This window comes from Chelmon rostratus, chromosome 20 (assembly GCF_017976325.1).
Source record: "Chelmon rostratus isolate fCheRos1 chromosome 20, fCheRos1.pri, whole genome shotgun sequence".
Taxonomy (NCBI): domain Eukaryota; kingdom Metazoa; phylum Chordata; class Actinopteri; order Chaetodontiformes; family Chaetodontidae; genus Chelmon; species Chelmon rostratus.
Window position 1 is genome coordinate 5408378 of NC_055677.1, and position 26020 is coordinate 5434397.

The 26020-nt window shown below is 41.2% G+C and overlaps 3 protein-coding genes across 3 annotated transcripts; 1 reads left to right on the top strand and 2 right to left on the bottom strand.

The window, feature by feature from the left end:
• Positions 1-1649: 1649 nt before the first annotated feature.
• prtfdc1a (phosphoribosyl transferase domain containing 1a) lies at positions 1650-10776 on the bottom strand. Its single transcript, XM_041961520.1, has 9 exons — positions 10744-10776; positions 9956-10062; positions 9663-9864; positions 7713-7778; positions 5448-5465; positions 4866-4948; positions 4508-4554; positions 3591-3667; positions 1650-1697 (listed from the first exon to the last, which is right to left on the bottom strand). Exons 1-9 carry the CDS (start codon positions 10774-10776, stop codon positions 1650-1652), a joined length of 681 nt encoding a protein of 226 aa, XP_041817454.1.
• Positions 10777-11714: 938 nt separating this feature from the next.
• On the bottom strand, positions 11715-13688 carry enkur (enkurin, TRPC channel interacting protein). Its single transcript, XM_041961839.1, is given in 5 exon segments — positions 11715-11888; positions 12245-12391; positions 12641-12820; positions 12916-13099; positions 13609-13688. Coding segments are annotated over 5 exon segments (765 nt in total).
• An 852-nt stretch (positions 13689-14540) lies between these two features.
• On the top strand, positions 14541-18293 carry LOC121624234 (threonine synthase-like 1). The gene is made up of 3 exons (XM_041961874.1): positions 14541-14603; positions 14801-16204; positions 17079-18293. Exons 2-3 carry the CDS (start codon positions 14831-14833, stop codon positions 17880-17882), a joined length of 2178 nt encoding a protein of 725 aa, XP_041817808.1. The 5' UTR covers positions 14541-14603; positions 14801-14830; the 3' UTR covers positions 17883-18293.
• Positions 18294-26020: the final 7727 nt, after the last annotated feature.

Consider the following 26020-nt stretch of genomic DNA (forward strand, 5'->3'; position numbering starts at 1 on the left):
GGGGGTCTTTGTGGCTGAGGCTGCACAGATAGCATCTAATCAAAAAGCTGTGTAATTTGTAGAGTTTCTTCCCTCTTGCTTATCTCCCTCCTCTGCACCTTAGCGCTCATGGACAAGCAATAAAACCTGACTGAATTTCAGGTTCCTCTAAATGTATTAGTAAAGGTGTTGTTTACCACCACAGACGTGAAACCTGAGAGCAGTTTGAAAGCGTAACATGGAAACCGAGAGCTCCAAAAACCTCCCAGGACTCTCTTTCGTTTGCAGTCACTCATATCGTCCAAATAGCAACTCATTTATCAGGTCGTTTCACTTGGAGAGGCCTTGTAGCTGGAGCTGGATCATTACCTTTGGTTTACAAATGCATTTGTAAAGAGTGAGGAAAATGCAGTTAGCACGATTTGATATGTGAATTATATCTGCACATATGCACATGGACCTGTGAAGAGAGGAACACTTTGACTCTGATTGCTGTGGCATCTTTAGGTGGGATGCTGCATCCAATCACAGTGACAGAACATCTGAACTCTTCACACTCAGCATTGTGCCTTTGTGTGTGCGTGCCTGCATTCCTGTTATGTGATGTGACGGCTGTTTGGAGTTTCAGGTGATTAAGAATCAAGAGTGCGTAGCCACATGATAACACCCCCCCCGTGCAAGTGGAGCGTGTTCTGGTCTGTTTGCCGACACGCACAATTGACTCTCTAAGTCACCCCAACAATGGCAAGAGAACATACAAAATACCTACGTGTGTGTGTGAGTCACATGTATGTTTATAGCTCAGTGCACTCAGAGTGTGATTGCAGCGCCATAAACCTTGCATAAACGTAACAGCCCCAGTGTCTGTTTTTGTGTGAATAAGTGAAATTAAGAGATTCTCCTGTTAGGAACTGTAAGTATTTTTGATGAAAAATGGACTTTAAATAAATTTGACATTCATGTTGCACTGGCTGGAGCAGGAGCAACTTGTGTTGTGTTAGTCAGTGAAATTATTATTACTTTATGAGTATCTCTTGAGAATGCATTTCAATGTAAAAGGTAGTTTTACATAGTAAACGGACACTCCAGGTTTAATTTTCATCTCAAGTTTAGCCAAATACTCGGTTGATCCTCGTGCATTTGCTTCTGTTTTTCCAGCACGGCCTGATTAAAGTTGGGAACAAACAGAGACGCTGCCTGCTGCACCAACTGTGTGTTTTCCATGAGTCAGAGTGGGCGTCATCCGGGCACAGGGATGCCAGTGTCCATAAGCTCTCTCCATCTGTCACCATCGTCCTCTCCTAATGGCCAGCATGTCTTTCTTTTATTTGTCCATTGTGTTTGTTCTCCTGCGCATCACAACAGAATGCGAAGAGGGAGGTTGAGGCAACATAGTTGTTAAATCTATTGAGATTTTATGGAGAAAAGTAATGATTTCTCAAAAAGTAATGATTGCCTGCTTTGAGAGGAAGAACGTTCTTTCATTTTAAGACATAAAATTAACGCTAGATACAAATATAAATACAAATGTTTTTATTCAGAAAGAATTTGTCATTTAAAGAAAATAGCACACAAACAAAACTGAATTAAACTTGTTACTGAAGACGTTAGACGACTGTTTTGTTTTGTGCTGCTGAAACTGAGCATCACTTAAACTCTGTTGATTCTTCTCAAACTTTGTACTTCATCTTTCCAGTCTTGCTGATGACACAGATATGCTGAAAGAAGAAGTGGGAGAAAGAAAAATCAGTGCGTGTAACTGTAATGTTAAATAGCCCTTCAGAACATTTCAATCTAGTCCAAAACTTTGAATCTAACAATGGCAAAATATTTGCTTAAGACCACCCTGCCCAATGGGAAATTCCTCTTCTGAGAGCCTCAATATGCCATATACAGTATGAAAAGATGAAGCTTGCAATCATTTGAAAGCAGGGAAGGTAATCTAGAAAGATATGACACAATCATTAATCTAACTTTGGGCGTCCCAGGGGTTCAACTCATATTTCTCCGGAATGATAAGGACAGATAAGAAGGGAAGCTTTAACTCTGCCTGATAATGAGATCCTAACCTCTACATTCCACAGGTCACCCACTTCCAAACTTTCATAATGCATACCAACCCCCTCAAACATGCACAAGACACACACACACACCCGTACAGTACATGCAGTACATGCAGCACACACACACACACACACACACACGCACGCACACACACACAAAGCAATGGGAGTAGGTTGAGGCTTAGTGTTTCACATGAGTCAGAGGTAAATTTGAGGCCACGTCTTTGCAGATATAAAGATGATTCACATAAGTTTGCACTTACTAATTTCAGGCTGAGAAATCTGGCTTGAAATAAGATGTCAGAGCAAACAGAGGGTACGTCGCATTCCTGACTCAGAGCTCGTAGTGGAGTAAGATGGGTTTAAAGCACCGGTGAGGTTGTCAGAAGAGAAAAGCTAGAAATGGCAGACATGCTTTTCAGACGGGGGTTCGATTTCTTTACGAGGTTTCAAAATGTAAAAATGCCCCATAAAAAAAGAAAAAGGTGAGTCAGTCTGCAAAGCACACGGAGGGACTATGTGAGATGGTCACTATGGCAGATCATCTCGATGTTTATCATGATTTAGCCAAGAGACGTGTCAGACTACACACTGAACCCTGACAACCATTAATTTAGATATTATTTTAACTTTTAACTGGTTCTGAGTAACTTAACGCTTGAAACTAGAATCTCCAGAATTATAAAGCTGTTCGATCAACACTGACAAGTAAAAAACTGCTTTATTGAAAAGCAGTGTGGCAGTTTGCAGTACCACACTGCTTTTGAGATAACTCTGGTTCTTTGAGACTAGATATCTTTACCTGTTTAAAAAAATCTTGGTTAGCGTAACTTTCCTGTTCTGTTGCTATTTTAAGCAATATTTCATCCATTTTATTTCTTTTTTCTTTGTATTTGAGAGTTGAGCGTTTGCAGTTTAGACTGAGGAGTCTATTGTGATGCTAGCAGCTTTGTGAGGCTGTACTTTGGCACAGTGGTGCTTTGAGCTAAATGCTAACATCAGCATGGAAACATGCTCACAACGACAATGCTGAAGTGCTGATGTTTAGCAGCTAATGTTTACCAGCATCTTAGTTTAGTGAGTTAGCACTGTGCTAATTGACGCTAAAGACAAAGTACAGCTGAGGCTGATGAGGCTGTCATAAGTTTGCAAGTACTTTGTCGTAAGACAAAATATTAAGCTGTGTCTCTACAAAATTTAATGACATCCCTCTGATACTTGTTGAGATATGTCAGTGTGGACCAACGTGGTGGTATATAATCCTCATGTGCTAGTCTTTCCATCTGGGCCACGTGAAAACTCCTGGATGCAGATTTCGGTTGTCTTCTGCATTGACTCACTACACACAGTCGTGATTTGAGCTGCTTTGCCTACATGTAAAGTCTCCTCTAGCAGGGAGGATACCTGTTGGGTGAGTTTAGGTTTCAGTGGGAGGAGTGCATCTCTTTGATTTGTGTTTTTCCCCCATCTGTCTCTTTCATCTCTTTCTCTTAGCTCTTCAAAAGGTCATGTGCGGTGTGCTGCAGCGTCGGCAGACTCAGGACTTACATTCAGGTCACGGAAGTATTCATTGTAGTCCAAAGCATAGCCAACAACGAAGTGGTTGGGAATTTCAAATCCAACATCTATCAGAGCAGATATGAAGGTTGAAAAGAGAACGCACATTTTAAAACTCATTTGGGGAAGAATGACATAAAAACATACATTTTGTTTTTTTAACACCAGCAGCTTTTTCCTACATGTCTATCAGTGCTTTGTTTGAGCTCACTAAATCCAGACTTCTTTCAGCTCTTCCTGGGATATTACAAGAAAACAGGAACTGTTGAAGGTTGCGTCATGCATTGGTATCAAAATGGGCATTCTGAAGGTTGGCTTTGGGCTCATCACACATGCTGTAATGTCATTTACTGCTGCCAGAGAACCTTGATTTGGTCAGAGAGGACGTGGTGGAGCTGTGGATCATGGATGACTGACAGGCTCGGATATCTGCTAATCTCATCTCCAAACATAAACCCCTTTAACGAAACAAAAATTCTCAACATCAGCACAAAGACACATTAGAGGTCAAATCTACTGATGAGACTCGAGATTCTATGAAGGGATTGTGGACTTCTTTTCAAGATAAATGTTGGGACTACTTGTAAGATTATTTTTCGAAAGGGGTATCACATGTAACAAAGGTCCCCAGCTGAAATTGAATCAAGGAACATGCATTCATATGGTACTGTACATGCCTTACCCATTAAGCTATGAGGCAATGCAGAAATTGGTACTTTGTGAATGGAGTTCAATGCGGCAGCCATTAGGGCAAACACATTTCAAAGTGTAGAACCACACTTGTTAAGAAACATGCATTTGATTCCTCTAACTGACTGGCAAACATATCCCATGCAGAGTGATTATCAAGTCTGTACAAGTGTAATAATTTGAGAGGAATAAACAACATTAAAACCAGGGGCACTTACAGTCTGTCAGACTTTCAGCCATGTTAGGGACCCTCTTCACCAACAGACTGAAACACATCAAATATAGAGTTAATTTACAAAATGTTACAGGACTGATCTCTTGTATTTACTACGTATTTTAATAGAAATCAAATCCCAATCCATAGATAGAATTTACAGTAGAGAGAACATAAAGTAAAAGAGGAGACAAACTTTCAACATGAAAGTAAACATCTTGTTTCTGTGATCTTGCAGTGCATAGGAACAGCCCACGGACACGAGACAGTGACCGCGGACAAGCGATATCTTCCTCTTGTGCTCGTCACATGCTTGGCATTTCCCCTGGTGGGGAAAACACAGACGGCTGAAACTGGCTCACCCTGCGACCTTGACCATCTTAGGTTCAAAGGTCTCCACATGCTTCAGAAGGGCCTTCATGGTCTTTCCTGTGTCAACTATGGCCTTAGGGAAGGGAAGAGCAAAGGAAGAGGGAGAGATGAAGAGGGAGGGACGTGGGACATCTGAGTGCAGAATGACAGATATGCAGATTGTAGGGTGAGAAACTTTTTCTAACTTTTGCTTTTCAAAGCTCAGAAGGAAATTTCCAGCTTGAAAAAAAGTGAAAATCTTATGTTTCATGTTTTAAAGATGGCAAGCATTCAATATAACAACAACAAAACAGCAATTGTGATACTTTGCTCATGTGCTTCTGACGAGTTACAACTGAAACATGATCTCAAAGAGAGAGAGAGGACAAAAACAAAAGAAGACGTGGCTCTTACAAGCACAATGGCCTCTCAATCAACGAGACACTAAAAGAAGTGCAAACAAAAGTCTTCAAAGGCATCAAACAACGTGGAAACTTGAGGGAGATGCTTGATAGAATTAATTCAGTTTAATACAGAAACTACACAGCGAGTAAGAGCAGATGGGAGGAAGATTATTTGCACCTGAGACTCACCTCAACAATGAGGACACTCTTTGTAACATGTAAGAAAAAAGAGACAAACATTAGCAAAACACTGCTGAGACAAAGTGAAAATAAAGGCTTGATTGTTTCTCTGACACATACATTTCTTACAGATGGTATCTATAGCAACAGTGTTGGCAGCATCCTCAGCTCCTTAACAAGAAACACAGTAATGAACATCTGTCTCTCCAGCGAGCAAAAAGTCACTTCTAAGTGTCCGGGTGTTGCACACTTTCCCTGCTGCAGGGTTTCAAATGACTCCTTGTTCCCTTGGCTGGGTGTATGGAGCTCTTTGTGAGCCCAGTGGAGAGTATCTATGGTTCGGGGAGAGTGATCGGAGAGAATGCAGGCAGCAAGCCAATGCTCTCTCAGTCTACACCTGAACACTGTTACACAACGCTGAGAGAAAGTCGATGGGGACATGTACAGAAAACCAAAACATCAAACATAACTAACCTGTCCTGCTGCATGCTGCAAACTGTAAACAACTGTACAGCCAGCTCTGCAGCAGGAATTATTTGACTGCGTGTAGCATCAGTGGAATTTATAGCTCTCCTAGGATCCCTGGATCACAGGTTTTAGTTGATTCCTCCAGCTCAATCAATCAATCCTGACTCTGGTGATCATCAATCAATGCTAGTCGTGATCAAAATGCTCTAAAGGTACAGAAAGCTAAGGGACTAAGAGTCTGTGAGGCTGTGATAATGCTAACTTAAGCATGCTAGCGTGCTCAAAAGGTAGGTAAAGTGACAAACTTTGGACCTGCTGATGCCGCTAAAGGAAAAGTCACTGGATCACAAAAGTTATTACGAGTCATCCTGAGAGGAACATGAACATTAAATTGTCAACCTCATGGCAGCGCAAGATGAATCACCAGGGGATCAGCAAGGTCACCACGATTCATCCTCGGGGAACCATGACTGCCTGAACAAAATTCAACATCAATCCCTGCAACAAAGTGGCAGACCAATCAACAGACTAGCGTTCCTATCCCCGGAGCTGCGCTGCTAGCATGGCTAAAAAAGGTTTATAATGAATATATCAATTTCAGGGCAAACTGGAAATTTGGCAAATAAGATGAAAAGTTCAGCTTTCATATTTTTGTGAATATAACAGGTTACGTTAAGTTTCATCAGCAGCAATAAATCACCTCTTCCTCTGAACAGCATTTCATCCATGCTGCAATAGTTCCTCCTTCAGAAATTAGCACACTATTTCACACATACAGCTGCGCTAAATATAAACGTAACAACTCTGATTATCATAACAACACTTGGGATTAAGACATCTGAGTGCTATGAATTCACAGTGAGACAGGGTGATGAATAAAACAGAGCTGATCTACTCATGGAAACCAGAGAACCTGCAGCCTCAACTTTCAGCATTTACTATACTGTCATTAGGTTGGTGTTATCGTTACCCTTTAAAGGAGCGGTGTCTGCACCGCACTCACAGTCTACCTGGAGCTGTGACTCAACATTTCAGCATAAGGCTCACAAAGACTTATGACTAATAATTTGCTTTTTGATAACACATGAGACTTTGTGGGTGGTTCAATATTTCCAACGAGGTGAAGGATGGTAACAAGAGAACAAAGTGCAGTGATTCATGTTTTCTGTGCAAGGTGGTGGTCTGTTTTTCCTCACCCACAGTGAAGATGTATCTTAGCTACAGCACAGTCTGACATCTCAGTTTAGGGAATTCAACATCAGTCTTTTGACGAAAACATGTCTCGGCATATTTGTGCACCCATTCGGTTGAGTAAGTGGAGTTTCTGTCTTGCGTCTGTCTCGGAGAGTAATGGATCATTCCTCGTGATCCTGCGTGATCTACAGACTCCTCGGTTGTTCATGCCGGAGCTCAGCAGGCATGAACAGTCAGTAAACTTGTAAAGTAAATTTGTTTTGCTGAAATGAGGACGGTTGTGAGGAGAAAGCTTTAAGAGTTGAAGTGCAGGAGTGAGTTCTGGTCCAAGGGAGAGTTTGGGGCAATAAAACATATTCAAAACAGTGTTGCCTATTAATTAAGAACAAAAAAATGGAATTGCATTTAGTTCAGATCAATGTATTCTCAGAGGAACACCCAGCTCTACGAGTGAATTATCTGTTGTTCACCTGTGCAAGAGTTCTGAGAGTTTAACTGACAGCTCCCCCTTGAGGCCAAGGCAGTTTCTCTTAAAGAATAAAATACTGACAGAGTGCAACCCCATGGACCACATAATTCCCAAAACTAAGAGGCGAACTTTTTTTAACACACCTTTCCACGCAGGAAAGAAAGATCTCTGCTTCCTATGATGTGCAGCTCCTCTGTCGATTGGTCATTCTGGGGAGGACAAGACGAAAAATGTTATTATTTTCTTCAATTTTGTGCTTATTTTCCACATCGTTGCTGATTTTTTGCACTTTTGCTCCTTCATCAACAGTGTTTGTTTATATGGAATCAGGATTTATTCTTTCCAGCCACCAGATATTACAATAAACGGTCTGTGATGCATGTTGGCTCTGCTGCACAGTACTCAGGAAAGAACCGTCTGCAGCATTGATGCAAGACTAAAACACAAAGGGAGACTTATTTTTTACAAAAATTTTATCCTTAACCTAAACAAAGGCGGGCTCTCTCTGTCCCCGTAGGAAGCACAGGGCAAAGCTTTGAAGGCCGACAGCTTTGAAGTTGGATTCGGTCGGCTACAGATGCATCACTTGGATAAGAGGAGCAGTGACATGGACAAAAGCCCGGCCCCGGGGGCAGGTCACATGACTCCATCATGACCTGAGATTGACTAACAGCGTCATCACTCACACACTGTCCTCTGATGTAGTCATAGTGACTGCTGCTTGCCGCCATGTTGTTTAACACCAGTTCAGTACAGTTCCATTAAATAAAGATATGAATATAAATTACAATATATTTTAATTTATTTATTAATGTATCTAAAGCCAATTCCACATATAGTTTGTTTTAGTTGCTTCTTCCTCTATCTATGCATTGTGTTTGCATCTGCTGATCTGGGTGGCAAGCTGCTGCATACAATTATCCTTACAGGCACAAATAAAGTTGCACTGTAATGAATTGAACTGTCATTTGAATAATTCTCATGTAGGCCTGTCAACTCCCTGCAGGTATGTTTTGATTATTTTTTATTTTGATAATCTGTAATTCAGTTAAGGCTGTCACTGTAGCTACAGAAACCTGTGTGAAAGCCAATTCTCAAAGCAGAAACAGTAAATCCTCCCCTGTTCTGTAAAGGGTGGGCAGGAATGTGACCACATGCAGAGAAATGTAAATCACATCATTCTGGACATGTGCCAAAACACACTAAAGAATAATAAGTGACTGTGGTGACAATTGCAAAGTGAATGTAAACAATACTATATCACTCCCAGAGTTTAATCCTTGGTTTATACATTCCAGGTGTTAGACAGTGTCATAAGATGTTTCTGTTGGCAGCTGCAATGGTACTAATTAGCAGTGTGGTATTTTCATGACCTGAGCTCTGCAGTTCCACAATCAATTGTCCTTGAGGTGTCCTGTCTGAGCCTGCTCGTTCCTCACTAAACACGAACAACAGTGACATCTGGTGGCAAAGCCAAAGTCAGGCGCAGCCTTAAGTGACAAGACTGATGTGAAACATGAGAAAGTGTCTTTACTGTCAATATATAAAATTTGCCAATTAATTTTCTGTCACTTACTCATTTCAGATGTATATACTGTTGGTAGTTTATAACAAATTATCACATTTATGAGCTCTTCATATGTTTTGTATGCAAAATGTTTAATTTGTAAGATGTCCAATAATTGTAGTAAAGGAACCAGTGAATATTTGTAATGATTAATCACTTCTCTCAATTATTGAGTTTGTCAATTAATTTTCTATGTAATAATGATAACAATCAATCAAATAATTGACAAATCACATCAGTACTTTGTAATTGTATCATAGATAGAAATCAACAGGAAATGAGGGGAAAAAGTGAAGTTAAGTTGAAACAAAGGTTCCTGGCTGTACTCGAGCAGAGGACGCAGCAGGTCGTGACTGGTCCCGCAAACACTTGGGACAAAAAGGGGCAACTAAAATAAATGTTGCAGGTCAGACACTTCACATCTGATCTGCAGTAACTCTCTGACAAATGAAAAAAATAATACACTCACTCTTAAAAGAGGCCTAATTCAAAGCCTGCTTTACTGTACGCAGCAGTGTTTCAGCACACTATGCAGTCCACCTACTTGGTAGCTCTTCAGACGGATGAACTCCACCCGGGTCTCCAGGTACTTGTTGGAGTTGCGGCCGAGAACCTTGATGAACTCCACCAGGTCTGCACAGAACTTGTAGCCTCCCTTCAAGACGCACAGCACCATTATGTTGTTGTCCCCGAAGTCGTCCGTGATGTAGTGGGCCAGACGCTCGACCCTGCAGCACAAATCGCATCAAGACGAGTACAGATGACCAGAAAATGATTTTTAAAAAATCATTTTGCAGGGGTGTTTATGTGTATTTTTACCTGTTCATGATTACTCCATGCGGAATGTAAACACTCTCTATGTCCTCATGGTAGTGCTCAGGGTAAGTGAACAGGTCTAGACTGTACCCTGGCCAGTCATCTTTGATCTACGACAGACAGCTTACTGTTAGGAATGGAAGTACAGCTCTCAGTCGAGCAATATTTGAGAGGGAACAGCCACATGTTAACAAGCCCTGTTTAAATACTAGAAAGACCAGTTGATTTCCCAAGCCTAAGAGAAATATAATCATGACTGCTACTGATATTTCTCTAGAAATAATTGGAAATTTTGATGTCTGAATTCATGTAGAGGCATTTTACAACCTGGGAATCTTAAAAACTAAAATTCAAAGCAGCTGACAACAAAATTTAGCAGCTTCTAGTTTAACTTAAAAAAAATACAGCAAGGATAATATGATAACAGTGTTATTGATACTGGAAACAGCAGCAGTAGCTAATGAAATGTTTAGCAAAACAAAAAAAAAAAGGATCTGTTCATAGTTAAACTGTCAGGAAAATAAAGAATGAATATGAAGCTCATGGGATAAATACAGAGAGAGTTAGCCCTGAGCATCTCTAACGTTTAAGCTTATAACATTGACTTAAGCTTGATAAAATACCATTTTGGTTCAGAATAACACAAACATGTTATGTTCTAATAGCTCCAACAGCTGAGCAAATTACAAAAATGCAGCCATTCTCTGTTGATGTTGGGTTAAAAAAAATGTGCTATAGTACTGAATTCATCACTAGATATTTTGACTGAATGACATTTGTTATGAACATACCACAATTCCTCTTTTCAGCTCTGTGTTGTCCATGTGTAGCAGTGCTGACAGGGTGAAAACAGTCTTCACTGGGGTCAAGATAGAGGACAGGATACAGGTAGCAGTGACCTTCAGTGGAAATACACAGACGTAGTTTACTGTACTAGACCAAATAACGAAAGGTTTTAAATCTTTCTCTGAACTACAGTACAGAGAAAAGCTAGAACAAGAAGAAGAGAAACCACATGAGGGTTAAGCATCTCCTGCCACAACCGTAACGTTACATTCTGCCTGTGCATGTGAATTACAGCAAACTGTTGCACGACATTCTAATCCATTATTGCAAAAGCAGTACTTACAGTTTTGTTGCCTTCTTCTCAGCGACCATTCACAAAACAATGAGACACAAAAGAAAGAAAAAGATATGCACAGACGTCCTGGCTGGCCTCATGTGCTGTGGAATCACGCTTGAGTCATTTGCGTAAAAGGACAGCGTTGTTTTAGTCGTGGAGAATTATAGGGATAATCAGCTTCATGTGATGCCATGCTGGCTTGTGGCCGCATCACAAGCCGCTGAAGGAGAACGTAAAAAAAGAAAAAGGAAACAACAACAAATACTTGGTTCAGTTTCTATGCTGTAACTTTTATTGAGTCAGAATGGAGTTGACTTTAAAGGATACTCTCAGAGCACACACAGCCAAGAATCTGCAAAAGAGTTCTCCAAGAAATTCCATTAGTAAGACAGGAAGGTGAAAAAGAAGACAGGAGGGAAGGAATAAAGAAATAACTGTGTGTCATTATCTAGAGCTGAAATTGTATATCTCTAACATATAGAGGCACTCTTTCAAAGGATTTTTTGTCCTAACAGTAGCAGCCCTAATAATCCACAGTAAAGTATCTCAACTACTGGCCAGACTGCAGACTTCAGTCCATGTGATATTAGATGTAAGGTGACGTCTTTGCTGATTGAGTAAGATTTTTTTTTATTTGTCCTAGTTATTGGTTATGTAGATGGTCTTCAACCTCTCAAAGAGGTCGATGTCGTTCTCCAGCTGCTTCATTGCAGCTTCGAGATGCTCCTTGCGGGACCTCTTTGACAAGGTGTCTGTGACAACAGAGAGGCCCTGGTACTCATGGTGCAGCTCATCCCACTTCTTCTTCAGGCTCTGGAAAGTGAAACCCATCACTGTCACAATAAAGTAAGCTTGATAATGCAGCTGCCAGGATTCAAGGATTTTATAAGGCAAAAAGCATACACTTTCAGAGGTAATTTAATGCTCTGATTTTGCTGTGCATACCCTCCAAACCTCTTGTTAAATATGTAAAAACAATCAGCCATGGCATGCTATGGCAGTTTTATCCTGTCTTATTAGGACAGAAGAAAAGTATTTTCCTAAAAACTTCAAAGACATGAAATCATGAAATTAATTTCCTGTGCTCCTCAAGTTGTTCCCAGTGTCTGTATGATCCCCTGCTGTTTTAGGGAAAGGATTGTCATTTGTAAGGCCATGTGTTTGAGTACCTCCAGGGCAGTCTGCTTCTCCTTGTCAGACAGGTGTTTCATGGCTCTCTGCTCCCTCTGTTCTTTCACAAAGTTGTCATACTCCTGCTGAGCTCTCTGCTCTTCCTCCTTGCGCTGCCGCAGGTACTCAGGTACTTCTCCGTAATGCTGCAAACAGGAACTGGAAACTTTAGACAACATGTTCACAGTTGAAAGAATACACTATTAGATCAGGCCCCAATAAAGAGGTGAATATATTCTAGATTTTTCAACATGCTAATTGTCATCTTTCTCTGGCATTCAAATCTATGTTGTAGTAATACGTTATATTTTTCTAAACCTATCCAATTGCTGTATAGCAGACTCAAGCAAGCAATGTCTCAATTTTTTCTTGTGTGCTGTATTGCAGAAAAATACCATTTTCCTGATGTACTTGGGGAGAAGTCCTGAATTCTCAAGGGGCTGCTTGTGTCCCATGCTGGTGTCTACAAAATTCGGCTGGGGCTTTACTGGCATTGCTGTAACTGTCTTTATAAAGTCTCTCTTGGTGTGAATACCCATAGGTGGGTTGTCAGTCCTCGCAGGAACAGCTGGTTTCTTCACAGTGCATGTACGGACCTCTTTCAAACACTTTGTGTCTGAAAGTACATATAAATATGAAGGTACATAATGCAATCACAGCTCAAAGACACACTCACACATTGGTCAAAAAGTCAATAGGAGAACTCACTTTGTGGTAATTTGGACTCTTGTGAATGCTTCTTGAGATATTTGTCTGGGGACGGCACCTCTACTTTTGCTGGTCCCATGGTCCGCATCGCATCCTTGGTTGCCTTTTTTTCAAGAATTACTGTTGGCCTATACTTGGACATATACCTTCACATGCAACACATTGGAGAAAAAGATCAGCCATTTCAAATGCATTCATTATTAATGAAACAAGACAGACTGCAATTAAAATTCTAATCACTTTCCTTGATTTACATGCCAAAATAAAATAAAACAACATTTGTAAACAATTAAGAGGAAATTTTAAGACGGCAGCCACAACAGAAATGCTCCTTATAACTATCAATTTAAACGTTTTTCAAAAATAAGATCTAATGTTAGACTATTAGCCAGAAAACATCAACATTCTTAGCTAATTCCAAACTGGTTTGTTTGATGTGGTCAAAGCTAAATCCATCTAGAGGTCAAACTGTTGTTTTAGCCGCTAAGGTTATAACAACCATAGACGTATAAACAACTCCTTGAACTGTAGCTAGCCTTGTGTCTAGCTAACCAGTCCCTGCTTAATAACTAGTTGACTTAGCCAGATAAAGCTAACGCTAGCTCGATCGAGCCTAAGATACGTTAAAGTAATTTTGTGTTCTTAAAGAAGCTACCTTGGTGGTTTTTCAGCATGGCCCTCTTCCTTAGGAATAAGATTGTAGACGCTTTCTGGTGGATGAAGAGTTTTTGACATTTTGAAGGACTTTGAGCAGGCGAAGGATCAAAAGGACACAGTAATGAAGTTCACCTAGCTAGCTAGTTAACGTGACCGAGCTAACATTAGCTAGAAATTCTTGGGCCAGTGCGCGATTTGTTTGACAACAAAATCCCAGGCCAGTTGCTAGGCAACGGAGGGAGCAAATGTTGCATTTCATGACAGTTGTAAAGCGATAAATCTGATCCGAGCTGCTGACGTGTAAAGTTTACGGGCTGCGTCGTGGTTTAATGCACCTCGTTTTTTTGTTTTTATATGAACTCGTTTTGTTTATCCAACTACGACATTTTCTTCCTTTCATTCTGCTGAGGCACACACTTAGCTATGTGCCGCTTGATTTATACGAAGTATCACCTGTCTCCAAAAGCAGATATGTCACGGTGTATTTTGTTTGGTTTTATTGGTTCTGATTCCGTTTATTGTAATGAATTATCAGATTTTTTTATAAATTAAAATTGCTATTTACATGTTAACGCGAATCCTACTTTAGAATTAGAACAATGTTAACGAACGTCCGTGAAGCATTTGAATGCAGCACACCGGTCAGTCGTTGTAATAGTTTCTGCCATTCAGAAAGTGAGGGATGTTTAAGTGATTCGCTCTTATACATCGTTAAATTTGAAAACTAATGGGTATACTGCATAGAAACAAGGACAATTTGAAGTGTTTTTGCAACGGAAAACTTGCTGAGCCTTCGACTTGTCACGGAGGATGCATCAATTTTGTCCCTCCGCGCTGACCGTAGTTGTTTAGTCGACTTCAGAAAGATCCGCCCGTCGAGTGTGTGGTACAGAATTGTACTTTGCCCGTTGAAACTGACTGTTAAGTTATGACAGACTCCACTAAATATTATTATCACGTTTGAAATCCGGGAATAAGGTCACCTCATTTCACGTGAGTGTCTCTCTCATTGAACTGTATGATAGCAGGTCCCTGCTGTCCCGGCTGCAAAACACGTGCGGAGATCTTGCAGCCACTTGCAGCACTGTGTCAGAGCAGGATGCAGCCAGCCTACAAGCTGGATAATGAACATGTGTCATTAGTGTAACTGCGTTTTAAATGTCCTCTTAAACATTGGTTTATTGACACAGGTAATCAGACTGCGGCCGTTTGACTCCTCAATGGGTTTACTGACTGCAAGTCAGCTTCCACTAAAAGCTGTCAGATGCTGCCTGAGACCACTTTCAACGTCAAAATCATGGCTTTCCACCAAAGCCTCACTGCTGGGGGACAAGAACCTCCTGCTCATGGGTCCTCCTGGCGCAGGGAAGACCACAGTGGGGAGGATAGTGGCCCACAGGCTGGGACTGCCTGCCGTTGACGTTGATGACGACGTCTTGGAGAAGACATGGAAGATGCCTGTGGCTGAAAAGCTGGCAGTGGTCGGCGGAGAGCGTTTCCTGGAGGAAGAAGGCCAGGCTTTGTGTAACTTCTCCACCTCTGGATGTGTTGTTTCCCTGACAGGCTCCAACCCTCTTCACGCTGCAGCGATGCAGCACGTCAAAGAGTCCGGACTCGTCGTCTACCTGGACGTGGACAGCGAAGACATCATGCAGAGACTCGCCAGGATGAAGGTGAACAGGATCGTGGGCCAGGAGGCAGGGGCGTCCATGAGGGACTTTCTACGTTACAGGAAACAGTTTTATGAGAAATGGCTTGATGTGCGGGTGCTGTGTGGAACAGGGGACACTGAGGAGGAAGTAGCGGAGAAGGTGCTGAAGGCTTTGGACAGGTATCAGAACCACGCTGCAGAAACATACGTGTCAACCAGGAGTGACAACGTGGAATCGTCCAATCAGAAAACATGCTTTAGTGATGTGGTAGTTGAGGGTCTGGCCACAGATGGAGGCCTCTATGTTCCCAAAAATGGTTTCCCGAACATAGATGCTCGTGAGTGGCTGAGACTAGCTCACATGTCATACCCAGAACGGGCCTTAGTTTTGCTTGAAAAGTGCATACACCCATTGGACGTCTCTGCTCTGGATCTCAGGACAATGATATTCAAAGCATATGGGTCTAACTTCTCAAGTGACGCAGTCGCGCCTGTGAAACATCTCATCCACAATCAGTATGTTCAGGAGCTTTTTCACGGCCCCACCGCCTCATTTAAAGACCTCGCCTTGCAGCTGATGCCCCAACTGTTCGCCTACTGCCTGCCGCCGATGTGCAACTACCTCATTCTGGTAGCCACCTCGGGAGACACTGGGAGCGCAGTGCTGAGTGGCTTCAGCAGGCTCAGTGGCACCGACAGACACAGGACCGGCGTGCTGGTGTTCTTCCCAGAGGACGGCGTGAGTGAGATCCAGAAGCTTCAGATGACGAGCTTCAGCGAGGGCAACGCCAGGGCCGTCAGCGTCCTGTCAGACTTCGACTTCTGCCAGAGAACCATGAAGAGGATGTTTGGAGAGTCTGGGCTGACCGGGCACCTCGCTGTGGAGTACGGCACGGTCCTCAGCACCGCCAACTCCATCAACTGGGCACGGCTGTTGCCACAGGTGGGTTGATCACCGAGTAGATGACTTTCACTCAGTAGCATTAGCTGATAACATTAACAACAGCTCTGTTCTGTGACAGTGTGACAATGAGGCTGCATGAACAATACTCCGACACCGAAGCAGCTAAATGGAATTAAGCCATCATTCATAACTGATGAACATAATACATCATGCATAGAGTGTAATTTCCAAGAGGTAAATGTGATGTCTTTACAATTTACACTGATATGAAACTAAGAAAACCAACAAATGCAAAGAGAAAGTTGGCATTTTTCTGTAAAGAATGGCCTAAAAGATAAATTGACTGATTGATATTTCCAGTCAGATATTGTCTAAGAATGGTTAAAACGATGATATAATTGCATTCCTTTTAAAACTTACTCTGCATCACACTATGTCCTGTGGAGTGCAAGAAAATGAGGCCTGATTTTGCAAAATTATTGAAACAAGTGGATTTGTTTCGACTACAGGGGAATCATCTCACTGTCCTGTGGGACATATAGGATTTAACAAAAACTAAAGCCAGGAAATCAAATTCAAGTTTTTTTTTTCCACATTTATCCATTCATTTAGCCATAGTCAGTCATACTTTCTTTACATTTTCATTGCCCAACTAAGAAAAACCAAATGAATGAAAATACTTGTGAAAAATGGACATGATTATTGTATCAGGTGTTCATTGACCTCATTCTAGCCTGCAACAAGGGAATTAATGTGCATGTTGTTGAGACTCAGCATCTCTGTAAAATGTCCCTTTCAGCTTTATTAGACATGCAGAGATTTGTTCTAATTGATTTTGTCTCGTTTGGATAGTTGAAACAGTGATTGCACAGCCACAGTTTTTGTCAGGTGCTGACTTTCCCTCCTCTTGCAGGTGGTGTACCATTCCTCAGCCTATCTGGATCTATGCAGAGACGGTGTTGTCAAGTTCGGGGAGCCCATTGATGTTTGCATCCCCACTGGTAACTTTGGCAATGCCATGTCAGCCGTGTACGCCAAGCAGATGGGCATCCCGATAAGAAAAGTCATCTGTGCGTCCAACCGCAACCGCATCGTCACCGACTTTATCACCACAGGCGAGTACGATCTCCGGGGACGGCCTCTGGTGCCCTCCCACTCCCCGGCTATAGATATCCTGAAGTCCTCCAACCTGGAGAGGTTTATCTACCACGTCTCACGCGGCGACGGCCGTCTAGTCAAGGAGCTGTTCACACGCTTGGACGCACGGCAGCACTTTCAGGTTCCCGAGCCTCTCCTTGGCAGGATGCAGCAGGAAGTGCTGGCTGGCTGGTGCTCTGAGGACGACTGCTTGGCCGCCATCCAGAGCGTTCACACACGGACGGGCTACGTCATGGACACACACACCGCCGTGGCTAAAGTCGTGGCTGATAGGCTGCAGGATGGTTCGTGCCCCGCGGTGCTTTGTTCCACAGCTCACTATGGGAAATTCGCTCCCGCTGTGTTCAAAGCCTTACAAATCCAAAATATTCCAGAGGATCCCGTCGAGCAGCTGAAGACGCTCGCGTCGACTGCGTCCAAACCAGAAACACACAGAGACATGAAGGCATGCCTGAAGGACGGCGGCAGGAGGGGACACACTGTTTGTCAGGCAGAGTACGGTGTGTTGGTAGAAGAGGTGGAGAGCATGATACAGGACTCCTTCTTGAAAGTTATGTGAATTATTTCAGCTTTTCCTCACGTCCACCTTAAAATAACAATCATTTAAATGATAATTCATTATCAACTTATTACTATATTCCTCATGCATCCTGCCTGCATCATGTACTCTTCATTCCTCCAATGCATTTGTCTCTTTTAAACACATTTAGAAAATAACAGAACAAAAAAGGTAAAATCTTGCTAGATGAAATGAAAAAGGTGCAAGAAATTTTTAAGGCATAATTCAAAAATCCAAAATCGTGCCTGAGTCTGCAGGAGTGAGATAAAACTAACACATTCACTCTGCTTTTCCTGTAATCGAGCTCTTAACTGCTTCCTAATTCGATTTAAAGCTTATTGATTATGCAGCATGCCTCTACATCAATGCCCAGAGCCCGGGCCCACTAGATGGGGGTGTCTAGCTCTTGGCTGCTGCTCTGTAAAAACACTGGTGCCAGCCTTTCAGTTACATTATATGAGGAACTAATTACTGGCAGGAAGTCAAATAAACTAGTGTGTGTAAAATCAATATGTGCAGTCGGGGAGAAAATCATTTTAAGGTTAATTGTCTGCTTATGAATTTTACTGTGACAATTTATATATTTGATGGTGTTTTTTTTTTGAGCTCATCCTTTTTTTGATTCCTTCAGCTTTTCTCTGCTGATGTGAGGCTAGCTGAATGCTAACAGAGCCACACGGCAGCTAATGAACTGATCTCCATGAGATTCATCATGCGCTAATTGCCAGGTGAAGCTGAAGCAGCTGCTACGCTCCTCCTGTCGGTGTCCACTAACTCGTTAACCACCTCACTGAAGGTGGAGGGTTTTTTAAGCTAAAAACATTCTGAATCGCTGTCGACTTTCTGTTTTTCATGTGTTTTTGTGAGCTGCCAGCCTTCAGCACCACGGCGTCTTTAAAACGACTGTTAAACTGTGTTAATGAGAGCGTTAATGAAGAGTTTGACATTTTGGGAAAGCTCTTTTGCTTTCTTGATGAGTTTCTTAGAAGTGAACTGTTTCCTCATAACTTCATCAATAAGGAGAAGCAGATGGTTTGTCATTGTTTTTGTAATTGTGTTTAATTTCTTTTATGTATTTATAATATCCTTTCAGTCTTTGCTAAAAAAAAGTTTGTGGCCCAAAAATTCTCTGTACTCAACTTTGAATGGGAAAAAATATTGGCGTACTTTTAATTTGAAGTGGTTTTATTTTTGTTCAACTTAATAAATATTAAATTCCATTTCTGCTGTATTCTGTCAGTAGATCTGCCTGAAACTCGCACACTGCTCCTTTTAGTTAACGTTTTGAATTGTGAGTTATTCAAAGATTGAGAGAAGAAATTAATAAATATTGAGTTAATTGAACATGAAATGCTGAGTTTTCATACTTAAAATAATTTAATTTACCTGCAATCAGAAAGAACATGTAAGTCTAATTCCAGATATTTTATTTAAGATATTCTAAGACTATTCAATGAATTTAAATTTTTAGTTCTGCTACTTGTTCTAAGGTGTGATTTTTTATTTTATTTTTCATTTTTTATTGGAGCTGAGACATTTCAGACACAGTTTGACAAAGGAAATGACCTTTCTGAAACTGCTTCATCGTATTGTACTATACAATATTATTAAATTTATGTTATTTCTCTTATTTGCTTAGAAACATCTTATAAGCTGGATTGTAACTGGAACTGAAGGCACCAAGGTCATGTCCTCTTTATCCGTCTGTCTTCCATTAAGAAAATGTATTTTGGAAAAGGAAAAATAACTACAAATTTCTGGTCTATAAACATATTTACAAGGCTTCCAGCACTCCAGACAAAACCACATTGCTCTTCTTTGCCAGACATCTGTCAGAGGAAACATCATGTAGTGCAGAGCAGAGGCGCAGTGGCCCCTGAGGGTGATTTTCCACCCTTCAGACGTCACACCATCCATAACGGGAGTGTCCAGAAATGACTCCCGTCTCTGTGGCTATCAGTCGAGTCATTTAAATCCAGGTGCTGCCTCAGCAGCCGCGGGAAGAGGAGGGACGAAGATAAGTTTCATAGATCTCCAGGATTGCTTATGACTGCAGTTGTTAGAATAGATGGAAAGTCAGGCCAGATTTGACAAAGCACTTAGCCAGCGTGCCCTCTGAGGCGGCTCGCCGTCTGTCTGTGTCTTCCAGCACTGACAGGGAAAGTCTTCAGATTTTAACTTCACTATTTATGCTTTTATTATTGTTATTTATTCATCCGTTGCCAACTGTATGTGGACACCTGAGCCTTACATCCACTGTGATTAATGAACATTTCATTAAAAAACAAAGAGCCGTGGCTGCAGGACGTGGCTCCTGAATTGGCAGAAGGAAATCATGACGATGAAGGCCCCCTGAGGTTAACGATGCGTACGTGTTGTTCTAGAGGGGAGTTGCAAATGAGGTGCTTTCATCTGAAGGAGCACACAAGTCCTCCACAACAAGCTGGGAAAAACCAGTTCTTTACAGTCCTGAGATCTTAATGTTGAAACAGAAAAGACCCTTCCCCAAACTGAAGGGTCCAACTGTGGCCCTAAGTTAGCAGTCGTCTTAAAATATTAGTATTTATCCGAAGCGGAGGTAACGTTAATGGTTTTAGTCAGGTAAAAACAGCTAAATCTTCCATGTGTGTTATGTTTGAGAGAAATTGCCTAAAAAATACAACCTGGTTGTAAAACGTGCAGGCGATATTAAGCTATCAGAGAAGCTAAGATGATGTTAACCCTATAAAACCATGTCTAACAGATGCTTTTTAAAATAAATCCTCTGGAATAAAACTTATAACATGAACCTCTCTTGCATTTTAGGGACTAAACTCATACTGCCTTGTAATTGATAAACATATTTTCCAGTAGTTTTTATGTTGACTCCTTCCTGCTGAGAATGAATACATGTATCAGTACGGCTGCTTCGCTGACAAACAACATCAGCTGATAAACGTTTAATTATAGCATTAAGTTATTTTCACATCGTGCTGGTAACAAAATCCTAATAATAGTTATAAAAAGAAAAGGTTAAACTAACTAGACATATACAAGATATAGAGGCAGAAAAAACATTCCTACTACACAAGATTTTTTTATTTAGGTCATTTTAGATGTTTCTGACCTTTTGAAAAATATTCAAACATTCATTAAACATGTTGCTCATCTATTTATCTCTTATTGTCTTTTAGTTGACTCTTAAATCTATTTCTACCACTTTGTTGGTTTTATTATTACATTTTCATCATATTAATTTCTAGTTTGCATTAGTCTCAAGGTTTTACCTGTTGGCGTTTGTACCTGTCTTATCATCAGACTCTCAGTCATCTGTGAAGCGCTTTCATTTGCACTGGGAATGAAAGGCATTACACAAATTAAGTTTGACTGACTGATTGATTGAAAAATCATTCAAACCAAACAAGAGGAGAAAAGTCTGCAATTGTAGGCTGCAGCATGAAGATTTCATTTCACTGGAGGTTCAAACTGTGAAAAAGACGTCCAGAAGTGCACAAACAGGGGTGTGCACGTTACATCTCTCAGCAGCAAAACCTCCTTTTTAAATTTCTTGTTACTTACAGAAAATAAAGTTGACGATTTCTGCATTAACTTCTGCAGAAAACAAAAGTCAGGATGCAGCATGCTGGTCTTTGCTTTCTGTCCAAGGCCTCACATCAGACAGTCAGAGCAGCAAACTATAGAAGTGTGTGTGTGTGTGTGTGTGTGTGTGTGTGTGTGTGTGTGAGTGTATGTGAGAGAATGAGAGTCTCTGTGGTTTGAAGTGATCCATTGCTGCTGACAGAATCAAAGACCTGTGCTCTGGTGTTATTGGACAAACAGAAAGAGAGACAGGTGCTGAGGGGCGTCGAGATGAATCACCACTTTGGCTGTTTTTTCTTTTTTTGAATCGGCCCAATATTGTACGCCGACTCTACTTCAGTGTTTCCGTGCTTGCAGGATGACAGATCACTTTCTTACTATGCGTGAATATATTATGTAACACACGGTCACATACTGTAGGTTTCTTTGCAGCGACTCTGTGCTTGTTCTTTCTCCCTTCCTGCCCTCTGTGGTTTGCTTCGCTCTGAGCATTGGCCTTATAAATCAAGCTGCTTGGCAGGTGAATGTGAGGAATGGGTGGGTGGGAAAGGGGGGAGTGTGCAGGTGCATGTGTGTGTGTGTGTGGTGAAGGGAAAGAGAGAGCCAGCTGTTGCTCGGCACCGAGTGGCCCACGGCTCGGTGAGCAAGGATAATTGCAGGTACCAGCCTGCTCCCATCTCCTTAATGTGAACCTGTGGCATAATGGAAACTGCTCTTTCACAGTGGGGGGAAATAGATAGCGAGAGGAGGAAATTAACGCATCAGAGGACTTTGCAAAGGAGATCCGGTGAGCCGGCTGCTCCCAAGATCCCTCACTCTACAGTTTCTTTTCTTGCTGTTGAAATCCACAATCTAGTATTGAGATTTGGTGATAAACAGCATTTGGCTCAGGGATCACTTTGATCTACAGATGTGGGAAACACATGCACTGCACAAGCGAGCACTGTTATGTTCTCCCCCAGCCTTAATTTATTTAACATAACAAAAACCAGGTACATCAGCTTGGCCAACTGCCTTACAACAGGGTCTTCTGCAGCATTTTGAAGAGGTCTGCATCCTCCATGTTTTTTTTTTCTCATTTCTCCCAAATGACATGACTCCACACAACCAAGTAGACGAGTCCTAAGTACTTAAAAGGGGAAAAATTTTCATTTCAAAACTGTAACGTCCAAAGATTTTCTTTGCATTTCATTAATCATGGGTCCAGCAGGGTCGCCAGGATTTTACAAACACAACCTCAACTCCAAAAAAGTGATTGCTAAAAACATTAATAAAACAGAATGTTAGAATTCCCTTTGAACTCAATTGAAAACAGCAAAAAAAAAAAAAAAGTTTGAACTCATTGATTTTTGTAAATTCTGCTAATTGTGAATCTGATGCAGCAACATGTTTCAAACAAGTTGGGACAGGAGCAACAAAAGACTGGGAAAGATGTGGAACGCTCCAAAGGAAATGAAAGGAGCATCCTGGAAACACTCAGTCGTTCACAAGCAATGATGGAGAGACGTTCACCACTTTGGGAACACGTGATTGGATGAAGGAGATTACGACAGGCACTGAGGAACACAGTTTGTTTGCAAATGATGAGTCCCAACTTTTCTGGCATCAGGGTTGTACTGAGGTCCTTCTTGTCACTTAGATCAGACAAGAAAAACAAATGTTTCTTTGGTTCTGTCTCATGTTTTCTGCACTGTCTCTATGTATCATATGTATTTTTAACTGTAGAACGCCCCCGGGTTGCTTCAATGTACACATGACCTCTGTGCTCTTTAAGGAAGGTATAACCTTACATTGATCTCAACTATTGTGGTTGCAGATTGCAGACCATCACCACAACTTATAAATCTTTAGAGATATACTGGTTGATGTCATGTTTTAATAAATCTAGACATTATCCAGTCATGTTAACCTCTGCTTGTGTGATTGAGGTCGCTGCCTTATCCTATTTATGTTAAGTAGTGTGAAAAAAAGTTGAATTCAGTTTGTATCGTGTAATTTTTGATTGCACAATAAGTCAAAATGTCAAAATAAAAGTGATGAATTGCATCCATGAAGACAGTCTTCAGCACTGGTTTCAGTACAATTGGACTGATGGTTTAAATAATGTTATTTCAGAGGTTTTCCTCCTGCCAAGAATCAAACCCACAGGGGGAACAGATCATTCCTGTCCATCTTGGCACAACAAATAGTCACATTTAAAAATATTGGCGTGTAATACTGGCGCTAAACACTGGTTCTGAAGTGGAGGTAAAACACTCGCCCACCACTGCACAGACCTGAGTTAAAGTCTTGGCAGCAGCGCCTCAGCTTTGGCCAACATGCTTTGACAAACACAATATTAAGTATGCAAGTGGGAAGCCAGTGAGGGATCATGTTCTGGTCCAGCTCACACGTTGGTCTGAACCATCATGAGCGCTGTAGAGGGGTCTGTGATGACCGGACTGCGCCACATTGGGAACTTACAACATTATTTTTCACTGTATTGTTTTTACCTTTATAATGGAAAAGGGTTGAACGCACTCATTGTGCAGGGTCAGTGGTTTCCAGGTCTCTTCATTATCATGATGAAGAGTCATTAAGCTGTTGAAATCTGCACTGTGGAAATTCAGACACTAATTATACAAGAAAGGATATATACCACAGTATTATGCTCAGTTGGTCTAAATGGATTTACTTGGTGTTGATTACATTTTTATTACAATAACCATCATAGACCCACAACAAATCATGTGACATTAAAAACTGATTCTGTAAATTGTAATATAATAATAAAGTAACCCTTTGTTTAACTGTATTATCATTAGAAGCTACAGTATTACATCTGAAGTTACTGCACTGTCATTAGAGAAGCTGTTGTTTATTGAATTTAGAGGAAATGTCACATTTTTATGACACTTAAATGGTTTTATTGGTCGCTTTTGGTTGCTCTGCACCCTCCATCCTTCAATATGTTTATGTACCAGCAACTTTAATGAGGAAACACCCGCACTCTCACAAAAACAAACCAATTTCAGATGCAAAAAGGGGACTGATTTATTTCAAACACAAAGTGGACACGGCGTACCAACAACTTCACCTCTGCTAAATGAAGAGGCTTTTGGCAACTTCCCTTCTGCCATTAAAATTACTGAGAAATTAAAGGAAATTCATTTATGTAAAAAATGAACACAAGCATGTTTTGCTGTCTCATTTTCTGTGTTCACTGCCTCCCAGTTCATTCAAAATCTGTACTTGTTTATGGTGGATTCGTGAACTTATGTATTGGTTAAAAAGGTAAACAAATGCTGAAACAAAATTAACTCAACTGCTTTATTTAAGCACAAATTTGAGGTACTTGTACTTTACTTGCGTACATTCTTTTCATGCTACTTCACACTTCTACTCGTTTTTATTGCACTTTTTATTACATTTACTCACGTTTACCACATTTGCGTGACAGCTTTAGTTACTAGTTACTCCTTTTGATAATCATTTAAGTAATTTTTCACACAAGAACATTTCCAGCATCTCAAATGTGAAGATTATTTTAATGCTAATAGAATTTTTACAAATCAAACAAGTGATTAATGGAATGGAGTGATTAATAATGAAAATAATAAGCAGTTGCAGCCCTAATAATGCATGACTAATACTAATCTAATGATATAGAATATAACAGTCACAGGGGCCTTTTTTCTACGTGCAGTGTTTTTACTTTTAACACTTTTAGCACATTTTCCTGATTATACTGACTTTTTTTTTAGACTGTTGTCTTGTTAAGAGTGTAATTGTACAGCAAAGTGTTTTTCTCCATGATCAATGGTTTCTTTCTGGAAGCAAGAGCCAAACAATCAGCCAACACATCTCAACATCGTGTTCACCTGAGGCCTCCCTGCTAATTACCTAAGACAGCGATTCACACTCCAGCATACCTCTGTGAAGTGTGAGGAAGAGGAGGAGAGAGAAGAGCGCGAATGAAGGTGTCAACAGGAGCTCGCCACCAGGTGACTGTTACCGCACTGAGCTCATTTGCATTTTGATGCAGACCTGAACAACACACACATCTGCACCTGTCTGCCGTTAACAGCCTTTCATGAGCACATGGACGAAAAGCAGTGATTCAATTCAAGGTGAACATAATAACCGAAGGGTCCTGAAACAGATTACAGTTAACTGATGCCTCCATCAGGCTCCTGGCGACTGTCTGCCAGGATCCTCTCCTCTCTGGGATGAGCGAAAGAGAATCCATTTCTCACCCATAGAATGAGAAATAAATGACCTCGAGATGGATCCGTGTGAAATGAGATATGCGCCTCGTCTCGGGGCTCAGATTGACAGCTGACTGACAGGGGTTAACCGCCAGGGAAGGCCGACAGACTTGAACATGTAACCCCTTTGGGATTCTCACCTCAAATATACCGTGGAACTTAAGGTTAAAATGCAACATGTTTAGGGCAGAGTTGAGGGCAACTGGCTGAATTCTCAATTAATTGACCTTTTGCTAACCCCACCTTCACTTCCTGTTGCAATGCCTGCATGGTTTCCCTCCTCGTTTGGCACATATGACGGTTATAGTGTTG